The sequence below is a fragment of the Thamnophis elegans genome, chromosome 11 (genome assembly GCF_009769535.1).
Source record: "Thamnophis elegans isolate rThaEle1 chromosome 11, rThaEle1.pri, whole genome shotgun sequence".
NCBI lineage: Eukaryota > Metazoa > Chordata > Lepidosauria > Squamata > Colubridae > Thamnophis > Thamnophis elegans.
This window is the reverse complement of record NC_045551.1, coordinates 34,371,428-34,385,065: the sequence shown is the minus strand read 5'-3', so window position 1 is coordinate 34,385,065 and position 13,638 is coordinate 34,371,428. Positions and strand designations below refer to the sequence as shown.

Sequence of the window (13,638 nt, the reverse complement as noted above, 5' to 3'; positions counted from 1 at the left end):
AGTCATTGGTCTCATTCGACACAATGATGAGTTTGCATCAGTGGTGGGTTTTGTGGGAGTGGCTTGCTGGCCATGTGACCAGGTGGGAGTGACTTGCCAGCCATGTGACTGAGTGGGAGAGGCTTGGCAGTCATGTGACTGGGTGGGCGTGGCCAACTTGTGAAATGTGTGAAACTCACTTAACAACACTCTTGCTTAGCAAACAAAATGTTGGCTTAGAAACTCTGGTATTTGAAGCACGCAAGTCTTAAAGCTATCAAGTTACAAGACCCTTGCACCCCTAACCCTTTAGAAAAAAAAACCCCAGGGGTGTTCAAACTTGACAGCTTTAAGACTTGTGGACTTCAACTTCCAGAATTCCTCCTCTCGCTCTTCATCTTGATGATGTATGGACGGGCAGGGGGGAGGGAACTAGAACCGGTTCTAAACGGCACTGTAGATTTATGGAACCTCTTCTATAGAAGAGGTTAGAACTGGCAGGAACCCATCCCTGGTCTGCATATAGATAAGAGGTAGATCAACTGGCCCTGTGGTGCAGCCAGAACATTCTGGAGCTGAACACTCTTAAAACTATAGAGATGACAGTAGATTTTAGAAGAAACTCTCCTACCACCACTTACAATATTAGTTAACAAAATATCAACAGTAGAGACCTTCAAGTTTTTAGGTTCCATTATCTAAGATACCTATTATCAATAAGATGTTGAAATGATGAACTAACTTTAGAACCATCATTAAAAAGGCACAACAAAGAATGTTCCTCCTGCATCATCTCAGAAAGCTCAGATTGCCCAACAATCTGCTGATACAGTTCTCCAGAGGGATTATTGAGTCTGGCATTTGTACCTCAATAACTGTCTGGTTTGGCACAGGAACCAAACAGGACACGTATAGACTTCAATGGATAGTTAGGACTGCAAAAAAAAAAAACACAAACAGCAACCAGCCTGCCTTCCATTGAAGATCTGAATACTGCACAAACCATAAAGAGAGCTGAGAAAATTTCTACAGACTTCTCACATCCTGGACATAATTTATTTCATCATCTCCCTTCAGGATACCACTATAGAGCATTACATGCCAAAACAACTAAAGATTTCCCCTGCAGCTTTATCTCACTTCTCATCATTTCTCATCTTCTCATCTTTTCTACTATCTTCTCCTATTGGTTTCTTATGATTCATTAATTGTTGTTTCTAAGTTATGATCAATGATTGTAACTATGATTTATGACCTATGTTCTATTACTTGCTGTTTATATATACACTGTGAGCTTATGCATTGGAGACACATTCCTTGTGTGTCTGATCACATTTGGCCAATAAAGATTTCTGTTCTATAAAGAAATCTATAAATATTTTTCTATATATTATTTTACATATATGTATGCACATATACAAGCATGTTTACAATACACACCACAACATTAACATTTTTAACTTTACATTCAGAAATTGCCTATTCGTTTTGCCATTTCCCTTGTTTAGAATAACTTTTTTTCTCCAAAGAAATCTTTGGGAAAAAAAGGAAAGTTTCATACAGTTTGCAGAGAAACCAGAATGTGTGCTTAGAGTAGTTTTCTTACATTGCCTATAAGAACAAAGCATAGTGATTAAAATACACTACATAGATTAATGCTTCTTCTGTGTTACAACGGATGGAGATTTATGTATACTCTTTTATCCCAAAGAATGATTGTAGTAGGATTCACTTCTAACGAAACATTAAGAGAATATTGGTATTTTTGTGAGACTTTTTGGATTTTGATGGTTTTTTTGAACCAATACTTTTGTTACTTTTAATTTCAGTAAAACTTACTATATCCTGGGTTGATATTCAGAAACTGGAAAGAACCTCCAATATATTTATGACTGACATTATCCGTATCACCACTCAAAATAAAGAACGAGATTTCTCGATGTTTCTTAATATTGATGAGGCATTCAGGATAATGGAACAGTTGGCAGATGTAACTCTCCGCAGGTTACTAGATAATGAGGTTTTTGAACTGGAGCCAGGTCTGCAGGAGCCTACTCAAATCACCAAGAGGTAAAACATAAGCTTGCTTTTATTGTTTATTGGAGAATTTCTCCCACTCAATGCTATTGTAGCATAACCATGTCTAAATAAAAGATAATCTTTTATGAGAAAACAACAAATGAAAGAAAAATAGTCTTTAAATATTTTCTATTATTTTTATACTCACAACTGATTCTAGAGCAGTACAGATATTTTAAAATAGTTGATGTAAATTTTGAATTTCAGAGTCAGACTATATTGTTTTTTAAATAGTTCAGTAGTACTTTTTTCCTAATTGAATTATTCTTTTGGTGTATTATTAACAAATTTGCTTTAAGAGAGGATGTTCCTTTATAGTGCACTTGGAATATTATTATACATGTTGTGTGCATAGGTAGAAAGTAATTTTAATGGTGAGTAGACTCATATCCTAACTCTTACCTATGTAACTATTAAGATTTGTATAGTACCCAGTTCCATTTTTTTTAATTGATTGAACAAGTGAGAGTGGCCATGCCTACATAGAAAAACTATTCCTCACTGTGATTTATATTTTATTCTATCAAACACTGTTCAGCAAAAATAATACTAAATTACAACTAATCTTGTTTCTTTTCTTTTTATTGTTTTGAATCTTAATATATTTTATTGTTTTGATTTAAGGATATTTATACAATATTAATTAAAGTTTATTGACATTTTTATGATATTAACAAAATAAACAAAAATATTCTGTCAATATTAGTTAATATTACAAGCATAAAATGATTTGACAGTTTTATCTAAAATTAAATATTACATAAAGAAAAAGACAACTGCAAATTTAATTGAAGTATGTGTTATACAACAAAGGTTTCAATCTTGAATTAATATTTAGTGTTAAAGTTCACATTGTGAAGCTACTTTGTGTGTGTTTGTGTATTGTATATATGTTAATAAAAGGAAAAATAGATACAAATAACAAATTTAATAGGAATTAAAGAACCTTTTTTTTTTTGCACTATAAGATGCATCTCATCCCAAAAAAAGGGGTTGGAAATGTTTGTGCGTCTTATAGAGTGAACGTTGCCGAAGTCCCGCTGAATCCCTGGCCCTCACCCATCAGCCATTTTCGGCCTCCACGCACCCTATTTTTGGCTTCTGTGCATCCTGTTTTCAGCCCGTTCAGGCTGTGGGGATTGCTGCCACTGATTGCCAGCACTGCCTATCACCACTAGTGGTGGCGAGCAGTGGCAGCAAATGGTGGCAAGCAGCAGCAATCCCTGCTGCCTGGAAAAGGCCGAAAAAGGGATGTGTGCAGGCCAAAAACGGGGCATGCAAAGACCAGAAACGGGATGCACAGAGGCGGCGATGGGTAGCTGAGGCAATTTTTTCCTTGTTTTCCTCCCCAAAAGCTAGGTGCATCTTATGGTCAAAAGTGTGTTATGTTGTAAAAAATATGGTACTAAAATAGTTTTTAAAAAGAAGGAAAAAAGACAAGGAAAAAAATCTTACTTCCCCCTTTTTGTACGTATGTTAATTTATAGCATGGCAGACATTTTAGGCCTGCAAAATCAGATAAGTGACTGCATTTTACATCCTGTGTGATGTACATATAGGAATCATTCATGCTTAAATTTGGTGACCTATTGTGTATATATACTGTATAGTGTTAATTTTGCCACTGGTGGTATTTTCTAGATGTAAATTCCCAATCAGATATTGTCAGAATTGTATCTTTCTTCCAGTGCTGAGCAAAATTTATTGATACTGTAAGCATGTCTGATTAAATTAAGATTCCTCATTGTTTTTAAGATTATACCTAATTAGAAATTGTAAACTCATTTTAGTTTGAATTTCAAATTTTCCTACATCCTATTATAAATATCTTTCCAGTATTTTGGATTTTTTTATATGCACAGCATATGATTAAAACTTTCCTTCTGTGTTATGGTTTTTCCAATATTTATTACTATATGGTTTATCCATCATAGATATTATTGCTCTCCATTAGTAGAATGTTTTATACCAATTTTTATACCAATTTTCCTTCATTTTAACATTGTGCAACTATTACAGATTTATTCAATAATTCTTCTCATTGTTGTGTTTAACTGTTTCTTTAAAATTAGCTTTCATTTTATCAGTCAGTTTTTTATTCTGTCTTTGCAGCATATCTAAGTAAAAATTTACTTATTTACATCTAATTTTTGGCAAAACATCCCCATAGGAAACAATGGATTTAATTAACAACCAGGGTATTTACTTAACAACACTGGACTCACTTAAGAACAATGGTGATTTGCTTAATGACCACTGCAAAAAAATCCATAGTAAAATTGAGATGATTAAGTGGTGAGTCACTTAATGACCATCACAACTTATAGTTGTAATGGGCAATTTCTATTATGGTCATAAGTCAAGGACTATCTGGATCTGCTTTCAACCTGAAACCGGAAATGTTTCAAAAAAATACCTTTATTTTACAGGATGAGATGGGGGGGGCTTATGTCTTGCAGCTCTACTGCATTTCAGAAGCATTTTGAACAACTTTAGAACTTTAGTTATCCTTTCCAAAATTAATGGGGACATTGGAGATTCTGGTTTATGGAAGTGGTAGGAACACATTGGAAATACAGCATGAAGAAGTACCTCCTTCAGCCCCATGTTTAAGAAAAGTCTGTTCTTGAGCTCGATGATTTCATACTTTCACTGTTCTACTTTTTGTACAATGTAGGTTTTTGTCCGAGCCCAAAGTTCTTGTCAGAGCTATAGTTCCCCCCAACCCAATTCTTTAGATGTTGTGATCCTTTATGACCACAAACTTAAAAGACAAGAAAAATAACGGCTAGAACAGTCAAAGTTGTATTAGCCAAGGAATGAGGTATAGACATGGAATCAGGAGCCATCTATGTTGGGCATTGCAACTAATTATTAGTACGGTAGTTACTGTTACTACTATTCGAAACACACTTAATATAAAATTTTAATGCTCAAACATACGCATCTCTATAAGCTGAAAAGACATTGTGGATTTTATTTAACAGTACAACAGTATTTATTAGGGCAGTGCAATATTACAGATTTTGTTTAAATGCTGCATGCTGGAGCATGAACATAGCACTTGTCTGCAGTACTTTAAAGGAGCTGGCCTATTCTAAGGATTGGATAGTCCTGGGAAAAAATTAGACCATTTTGCATTCCCAAATATTCTAAAGCACTTTTTGGAGATGGAATCTGACCTGCAGCACAGTTCTGGTGTCTGTGATCTTTATTAAATGGAACCTACTAAAATCCCAATATTCTATAGGTTGCTTTTATATATACATTAGGTATAGATGCATCGGTAAAAAAATATGTGCATATATATTTTTAAAACTTGATGGCTCACATCTATTTGCATTTTGTCAAAAGGACCTCTTCAAATTGGAGAGTATATTACTAGTTTATCTATGTTGGATGCAATGAAAAATATTATGTTGAGCCAGTTACAGTCTTATTCATGGCAGATTTTCCCAGCGGTATATTTGTATCATTAACCTAATGTTTTTTTTTCCTTTGGATGTTTGTTTGTTTTTTAATGAAATAAAACTTGTGAATCTTGGAAACCATAGATTGCCAGAAGATAGTCCTTAGATTCTTCTAGCCCACACATTACATTCTTTAGTAGAGCAGTAGGAACAACTTCTTTGGTTTTTTTTAAATAAATAGTATAATAATAATAGTATAATATAATAGTATAATAAAAACAATAATAGTATTTGAAAACCCTATATATCATGAAACAAATAGCATAACTTCAGTAACAAACTATTTATAGAAGTCTTTTGATACTATGTTGTTTCTAAGGATTGGGAAAAAATATTTCAGATTGGCTTGGTTACAGCTGCAGTCAGCTAAAATCTTACAAAGGCATGCATACTACCCACTAACTTGCTCATGCTGAATCCTTGGCAAAGTTAATTGCATATCTAAAACTATATCAGTTACATTCTAAAATAACAAAAATGGAATATTTAACCATATTGTATCCATCTCATTAGACACCTTAGGCTATATGAGCTAAAACCAACCTTCTTCCCTGACAGGTGTATCCATTTGTAAGAGTTTTATTCCTGTCTTTCTGTTAACTATTTTCAAATGGTATGTAAGGAAGTTGTTAGCAACAAGGAATGCATATAATATAGTTGTTTAACATAGTAAACAACATAATATTTTCTGATATATTGCCATGTTCAAAGATTGGTAGACAGCATCCAGCAGTGCAGGCTGACCTATAAATAAATCATTTTAACAGGCTTGTGATGCAGGGTTTCTTCAAATAATATGATTAACTTTGAAACCAACCACACAAGCATCTATTTTCTCTCTCTCGCATATATTTCTTCTACTCAGGAGATCATATTGTATTAAAAAGGGCACTTAAATTGTTTGCAATATTTTTTTAATAGGGATTTGGAGACAAGAGCCCAAAATGAATACTTCAGAGCCTTTTTTAGGTTACCAAAGAAGGAGAGGTTGCATGAAATTGTGGATTGTTCCTTATGGACACCCTTCAGCCGTTGTCACACAGCTGGGAAGCTGTATGCTTCTGATGGTTATATTTGTTTTGCTAGCAAAGAAGATGGATGCTGTAATATTCTTATTCCGCTTACCGAGGTTAGTATTCCATTCATTGATATGTTTGGTTTTAAAATCTGTTATGCCTCTGAGAGGATTAATATGATCCATAAGTTGAAATACTTTGACCATTAATTAAAGTATTGGTGTGGGAGGAGGAAATTCTTAGAGGTATATCTATTTATCCCAATCAGTGTAATAAGTCATTTCACAATTATTTACATTAATGTGTTTTCCAAATAAAAAATAATAACTATTGTGAAGATGAAATGTTTTTGCTAAAATGTTAGCATCAGTTGTGATTTATTTATTCATTATAAAAGTATAATAAATTCAGTTCATACTGCAGATTACAATCTTAAATAATCTTTGCATTTGCATTTCTAGAATGAAACAATAACTTTGAGTATGTTGGCATATCAATATCAGAACTTTTTCCTCACTTTTGTGGATAATTTTTGTTCACAGGTTGCTAGTATCGAGAAAATGGAGGACACAAGTCTTCTACCCAATCCCATCATTATTAGTGTAAAAAGCAAAACAGCTTTTCAGTTCATTGAATTGAAGGACAGGGATACCCTGGTGGAAAATCTATGCTTAAGACTGAAACAAGTGAAGGCAAATAACCTTGTGCTCCAGAATGCTTTGAAAAGCAAAGATATGGTAGTTCTTGTTCAACTTATTCTATATTTGGCTCATTGATAAAAACTTAATAAAGTAAAAAAAAACCTTAATAGTAGTAGTTGTAGTTATAGTAGTAATAGAAATATGTTGTAGCATTGTTGTTTAAAATAAGGATTATATACTACAATTTAAAGTTGCTGACTTTCCAGATGTACAATGGAACCTCGGGTCACGAATGCTTCTGACCACAAAATCGGGTGCCGACCAAAAAAATCAGCTAAATGTTTCACTCTGTTAACGAACATATCCCCGGGTGGCAATCAATCACAGCCTCAGTGATTTTCTCTGCCGCAGTGATTTCCCCTTCCGTGCCTTTTTTTTGTGTGCGCGCATGTGCAGTCAGACTTGCTTCCAGTCAAGACCAAATCGGGTGCTGACTGAAGTCCTGGAATGGATGACCATCGTGACCAGAGGTTCCACTGTAGTGTTCAAAGTGGGATCAGAGAAGAATTTGCAAGATGATTCTATCTTTTATTTATTTCCAACAAATGTATTATACTTAGATTATATTCAGAATAATAATTGATAGTGGAGCTCTACATTTGCTCATATTGATAGAATTTGCATGTTACTTGAAAAGCTTTTTGGTTTTGTTCTTACATGATTATGGACCTAGTTCTTATGGTTTCTTAAGCAAATCGTATCTTAATGTGATTCAGCAATTGCATTATATTGATTTGGTATTGTACTATAAAATATATACGGTGTTTTCCCCCAAATAAGACAGGGTCTTATTTTCTTTTGCCCCATGAAATATGGCCTTGGGCTTATTATAGGGGGAGGGCTTATTGTTTTGGGGTTGCTGGGCAGCTGCTCTTTTGCGAACTGGCTCCCGAAGAGCTGGGCACAGCCTCAGGTGACCACGCTCACGAGCAGCCGGGCAGAGCACCATTCATGGACCTAGGGGGTATCCCTATGGCACGTGGTGCTCTGCCTGCTCCCCAGCTCCCGCGGCTTGGCACATTAGGTATACCCCCTAGGTCAATGCATGGAGCTCTGTCCGGCTGCTTCACCCCTGAGGTGTGCCCAGCTCTTTGGGAGCCTGCTCGCAAGGGAGCAGCCGCCCGGCAACTCCCCCGTCCTGCCAGGTAGAACGCCACTCCCCAAACTAGCGGTATCCCGAAGGCGCCAAGCAACATGAGCCCTTTACCCCCCGGCTCCCACAGCTTGGCACCTTCAGGATACCGCTAGGTCGGTGAGCGGTGCTCTGCCTGGCCGGAGGGTGGGGGATTGTCCAGGGGGCTTATTTTCGTGGGCTTATATTTTTGTTCACGTGAAAAATGTGGCAAAACGTTAGTTTCAGTACAGGTCGTATTTTCGGGGAAACACAGTATAATTGTAACATTCCCTAAAATTGAAAACACTGCAGTTGATAAAAGTAATTATTTGAGAATAACATCCAAAAAGATAGCGGAGTAGACTAATATCTATGTTTACTGTTTGTTCATTTTATGCAAAGATTACATCCAATCAATGTGAACTTTACCATTCAGTAACTGTATAATTCCTGTCATATTGCAAGAAAATATATTAATGACTATATTAGGAGCTTTCAACTTGATCTAGATTGTTTGGTGTGATACAGAATTGTCTATTGTTTTTTATATTTACGCAGCACAACTCTCATGTAATACATGCTGACTATGAATTGGAGGCATTTGGAACAGCTTCTCAGAGTGATGATAAGTGTGAAAATGACAAAAACAGAAGACACCTACCGAATACAGAAGCTCTGAGTTCAGCATTTCACCCTTCTGGAATGGATGGCCTTGAGTTCAGAATGGTATGTTGGAAGATTTTTGGAAGCTATCTTTGGAAAATATTTATCAGTAATAGCTACTGCTTGTTATCATATTTACTAATATATTTTAAACATGATTCTATTACATTGAATAGTTTTTGGTATGATAAAATTCTTTTACCCCCCCCTAAAAAAAAGAATTAAAGGGTTTTCCTATTTGTTTCCTTTTCCTCTATCAGTCATACTCCTGCATCTGCAAATTGGAGTAAATATATGAGTTGTACAGGTAATTCACGGATTAGGAGCGTTTGCTTAGCAAATGTTCAAAATTTTGTGATAAGCGCCCCCTAGTGTTTAGAAACAAATCCCAAAACTACGAATGTTGCAGCACCATGGCAGTTGTTCGCTCTTATGAATGACTTGCAGAGGCTCTGCAACATTCGCCCTGCCTATTCCCCCCTGCCCCCTCACCAGATCTCCATGGGGACTAGGCCTGTGGATAATCACTTTGCGAAGATTTAGAGAGTTTTACCCTAACCCTCACCCTAACCCTTCACTTTCTTCACCTTTGGTGTGTACACAGAGAATGGAGGCCTAAAGTACCACAAGATCACACTAGATTAGTAGTGCAAGACTCCAGCTATTGATTTGCATGATCTCACGGTACTTTAGGCCTTTGTTCTCTGCAAATGGAGGCCTGGATGAGAACTGCAGCAAAAGGCTTTCAAATGGAGGGAAGGCCTGAAACATTGAAGCTTTCCCTCTACTTTCAAAGCCTTTTGCCATATTTTCAAAAAGCCTCTGCGGCCGAGAACGGAGCCCTTGGAGGAAGCGCACGTCGCTCTGGAGCTCTGTTTTTGCCAGGAAAGGCCTTTCCTCAAGGCCATTGCTGAACAGAAGCTCCATTTTCAAGCGCCCCATTTCCATTCAAAGTTTGCAATCTCCATCAGATTGCAAAGTTTGCAATCTCAAACACATCAAGTGTTTGAGAGAGACCCTAGGGCAGTTGAAAGCAATTCACTTAAACACTTGTCACCCTGACAGACTCTGGAAACTTTATCTGCATGGAAATGGGGTGGTGTGTGCAGGTCTTTCTGTCTTGTCTTGTAATGCCAAGCATGTATATTTTCATGGCTCTTTGCGCCACTTGTAGCTTTTGTATCGATTGTGAAGTTAGTGTCCATGTTTCACTGGCATATGTTAGAGCAAGTAGCACACAATGATTGCAAACTTTTCTTTTCTGACGTAGGGGTGGTTGTTCTTGAAAATTAAGCTTAGCTTGCCAAATGCCTGCCAGTCACATTTAACATGCCGTTTAATTTCCTTTATTGTATCATCTTCTATTGAGATATGTTAGCCAAGGTATATGTAGTGGTTTCCTACATCTAGTTCTTCTCCGGATGCAATTTTTTTCTTTCTTTGATGAATTTATTAAACATTACCTGGCTGTTTCATGTTTATTTTTAAGCCAAATGGTTCCTCTGTTTTGTGCTGCTCTTGTATGTGTCTTTGTAACTCTTAGTAGCTCTTCTGGGTTTTGTGAGAAGAGAACAACATAATCTGCAAATCTGAAATGATTTAAATAGATGCCATTGATTTTTGTTTTATCTTTTGCCCAGTCTACTTTGCAAAATACTTCTTCAAGGCTTCAAGGAGAAAAGGATAGGTGATATTGTATCGCTTTGTCATACACTTTATTCTGCGTTGATTTCCACTTTAAACTCATTAAGGCAAATTGTCACTATTGCTTTTTCCTATATTGATTGAAGTAAGTTTATGTAAGTAGTGTCAAAAGCTTGGTAGTGTTTAGTAGAAACGCGAAATCAAATGTCTTTTTGTAGTCAATGAAAGTCATGAACAGAGGCATGGTTTACTCGTTGTGCCTTTCAATTATACACATAACACACATACCGGTATATACATATGAATAAATACCCATATAGTATTTACTCAATTGTTAAGTTTATCATTAATTATAAACTACACTGTGGTTTATCATTCTCTCATCTTTAGAACCCAGAATTTTCAAAAAGTTTAGCAAATTCATATAATGGATCCATTAATTGAAATTAGAGATTAGAAATAAGAGAGTAATTGATAATCATTTACAGTTATTAGCCAGTTGATTCAATTTTTTTATAATTTTAATTATTGTAATTTTCTTTGAATTACAGCAATATTTTATTGCATGTATTAGCTTTGTAAAAATTGGTTTTCCTCCAGTCAAGCTCGTATTGAAAAAAATGAAATGGAATCAAATGGAATCAATAGTTTCATTGATTTTTGCCAGCTGTGTTTCATGTAAAATGATAGGGAATTTCTTTCAGTCTTTCTAAATGACAGCCAGATTTTACATATCATTCCATTATAATCTTATATATTGATCAAATTAGAGGATTTAATCCATTTCCTTTTTTTCATACTTTCTTCTGTATTAAATCTGCTTTTTAGAATGAGAAGTTATTTCCCAACAATATATAAATGTATATGCTTTGCTTTTAGTCTAGAGAGCAAGTAAAAGAAAGTCTGTGGGATGATCATTTTGCTGAGTATGGCCGAACTGTTTGTATGTTTCGAACAGAGAAAATTAGGAAACTGGTTGCTATGGGAATCCCAGAATCATTACGAGGCAAACTCTGGCTCATTTTCTCAGGTGAGAATTCAGTAATTTCACTATTCCCCCAAGTATGTCATTTCATCATATAAGAAAGGAAAGCACAAGGTTATATCTATTTTTTTGTGCTGGTTAGAAGAATAGGATCAAAAAGAAGAAGGAATTGACCATCTAATGCAGGGGTGTCAAACTTGATTTCATTGAGGGCCACATCAGGGTTTGTTTGACCTTGGCCATGTATGGGCGTGGTCATGATGGGTGTTTGACATAGGCTCGAGATCACCTTCTCTTCTTTCTTTCTTTATTATAAACATTTTCCTATCTCTTCTATCAGATATTACTACATTTATTACTTATTCTTCATACTCCACTAAACTTTTTGTTTCTAAATTTATACCCTATTGTTTAATAGTAAATTGTTTTTCCAGGCACAAAAGCTATTTATATTATTGTATTTTTATTATTCAACTAATAATAAAAATACAGTATCATAAATAACATGATAATGCAAGATCTAATAGCAGAGGTAAATTTGCACAAGGATAAATAGAAATGGCTGTCAATTATAGATTGTTGATTATAGATTAAATGGACCTGTAGTATATAAAATCTGGCATTAAATTGTAGTATTAACATAGGATGTTGCTTGTTTTCTATCCAGATTAGGGACTTACGTAACACCACATAATTGTAATCCAGGCCAATCAAATCCTCCTGCAGCACTCTGCCAGCCAAAAATGAGTTGTGCGAAGACCCCCTGAAGTCCCCGCGAGGCCCGTTTTTGGCCTCCACGGCCTCCTGCAGCACTCTGCCAGCCAAAAACAGACTGCGTAGATGCCCAATGACACCCCACACAACACATTAACTGCACCTGCCCCCCCCCCCGGGGCCTGTTTTGGATGGCAGAGGCATCACAGGGCAGTCCTTTGATATTTCCAGGCCAGTCCTGTGGGCCAGATTTAAGCACCCCGCGGACCGGATCCACAGGCATCCCTGATCTAATGTACAAAGAGATTATATTTCAGCATAAGCAAATGCTACATTTTTAGTTGACTTAGCAGTATGTAAACATTTAAATGTCAGGTATTTCTTTTATGCAATATAATAAATATGTTTACTTCTATATTTGCTATAACAGTACAATTTATATGGTTTAACACTGGTTTAAAGATTGAATACCAAAATATTACATTATACACTAGAAACTGCAGAGATATTATACTTGGCCCAAATAATTGATTTATAGGTTGTGAGATTTGAATATTTAAATTAGGATTTTTCCAATATACTGATTAAGGGTGATTTATTTATCACCCCGCAGTATGTTGCATGTGGGCTACAGTTAAACTTAGTTTTTATAGGTGTTAACAAGAGAAATCACCTCATATTTGTGAACAAATAAACATTTATCTAACTGAGTTTGTATTGCTAAAGCATCCATTTTTCATTTATTCCTGGGTCAGATGCTATGTCTGATCTGTATTCACATCCTGGTTACTATGAAGATTTAGTGGAAATGTCCATGGGTATGTATTGCATAGCGACAGAGGAAATAGAGCGTGACTTGCATCGTTCCCTACCTGAACATCCAGCCTTCCAAAGTGAAACAGGCATAGCTGCATTGAGAAGGGTCTTAACAGCTTATGCACACAGAAACCCCAAAATTGGGTATTGCCAGGTAAAGATTTCTTATGACATTAACTTTTAAATGACTTTTCTTTGCTTGAGAATTGTAGGTCTGTTGACCTCTATTATCCCTCTTCCTTGTTCAGTTAAGACCTAGTAATACTTTTTAATACAATAAAGTGGGCTAGTTTACCTATCCTAATCTTAACTCTGCTTCATATAGGTTTTTTTGCTGTTAGAACACGGTTTTGCCAGCATGCCACAAACACAACCAAACTTCAGTTTTACCCTAGTCACATTTAAGTTTTTTCTATGGAAACCAGTATCTTTGATCTAAACACCGATATATACAGGA

The 13,638-nt window shown here is 35.8% G+C and overlaps 1 protein-coding gene across 1 annotated transcript in view; it reads left to right on the top strand.

The window, feature by feature from the left end:
- Positions 1-13,638, top strand: part of TBC1D8 (TBC1 domain family member 8) — a 42,270-nt gene that overhangs the window by 21,646 nt on the left and 6,986 nt on the right. Inside the window, exons 5-10 of the mRNA XM_032226158.1 lie at positions 1,809-2,049; positions 6,450-6,657; positions 7,087-7,281; positions 8,918-9,085; positions 11,546-11,696; positions 13,121-13,335. Of these exons, the coding sequence (XP_032082049.1) occupies positions 1,809-2,049; positions 6,450-6,657; positions 7,087-7,281; positions 8,918-9,085; positions 11,546-11,696; positions 13,121-13,335 (1,178 nt within the window). The remainder of the gene's footprint in view (positions 1-1,808; positions 2,050-6,449; positions 6,658-7,086; positions 7,282-8,917; positions 9,086-11,545; positions 11,697-13,120; positions 13,336-13,638) is intronic.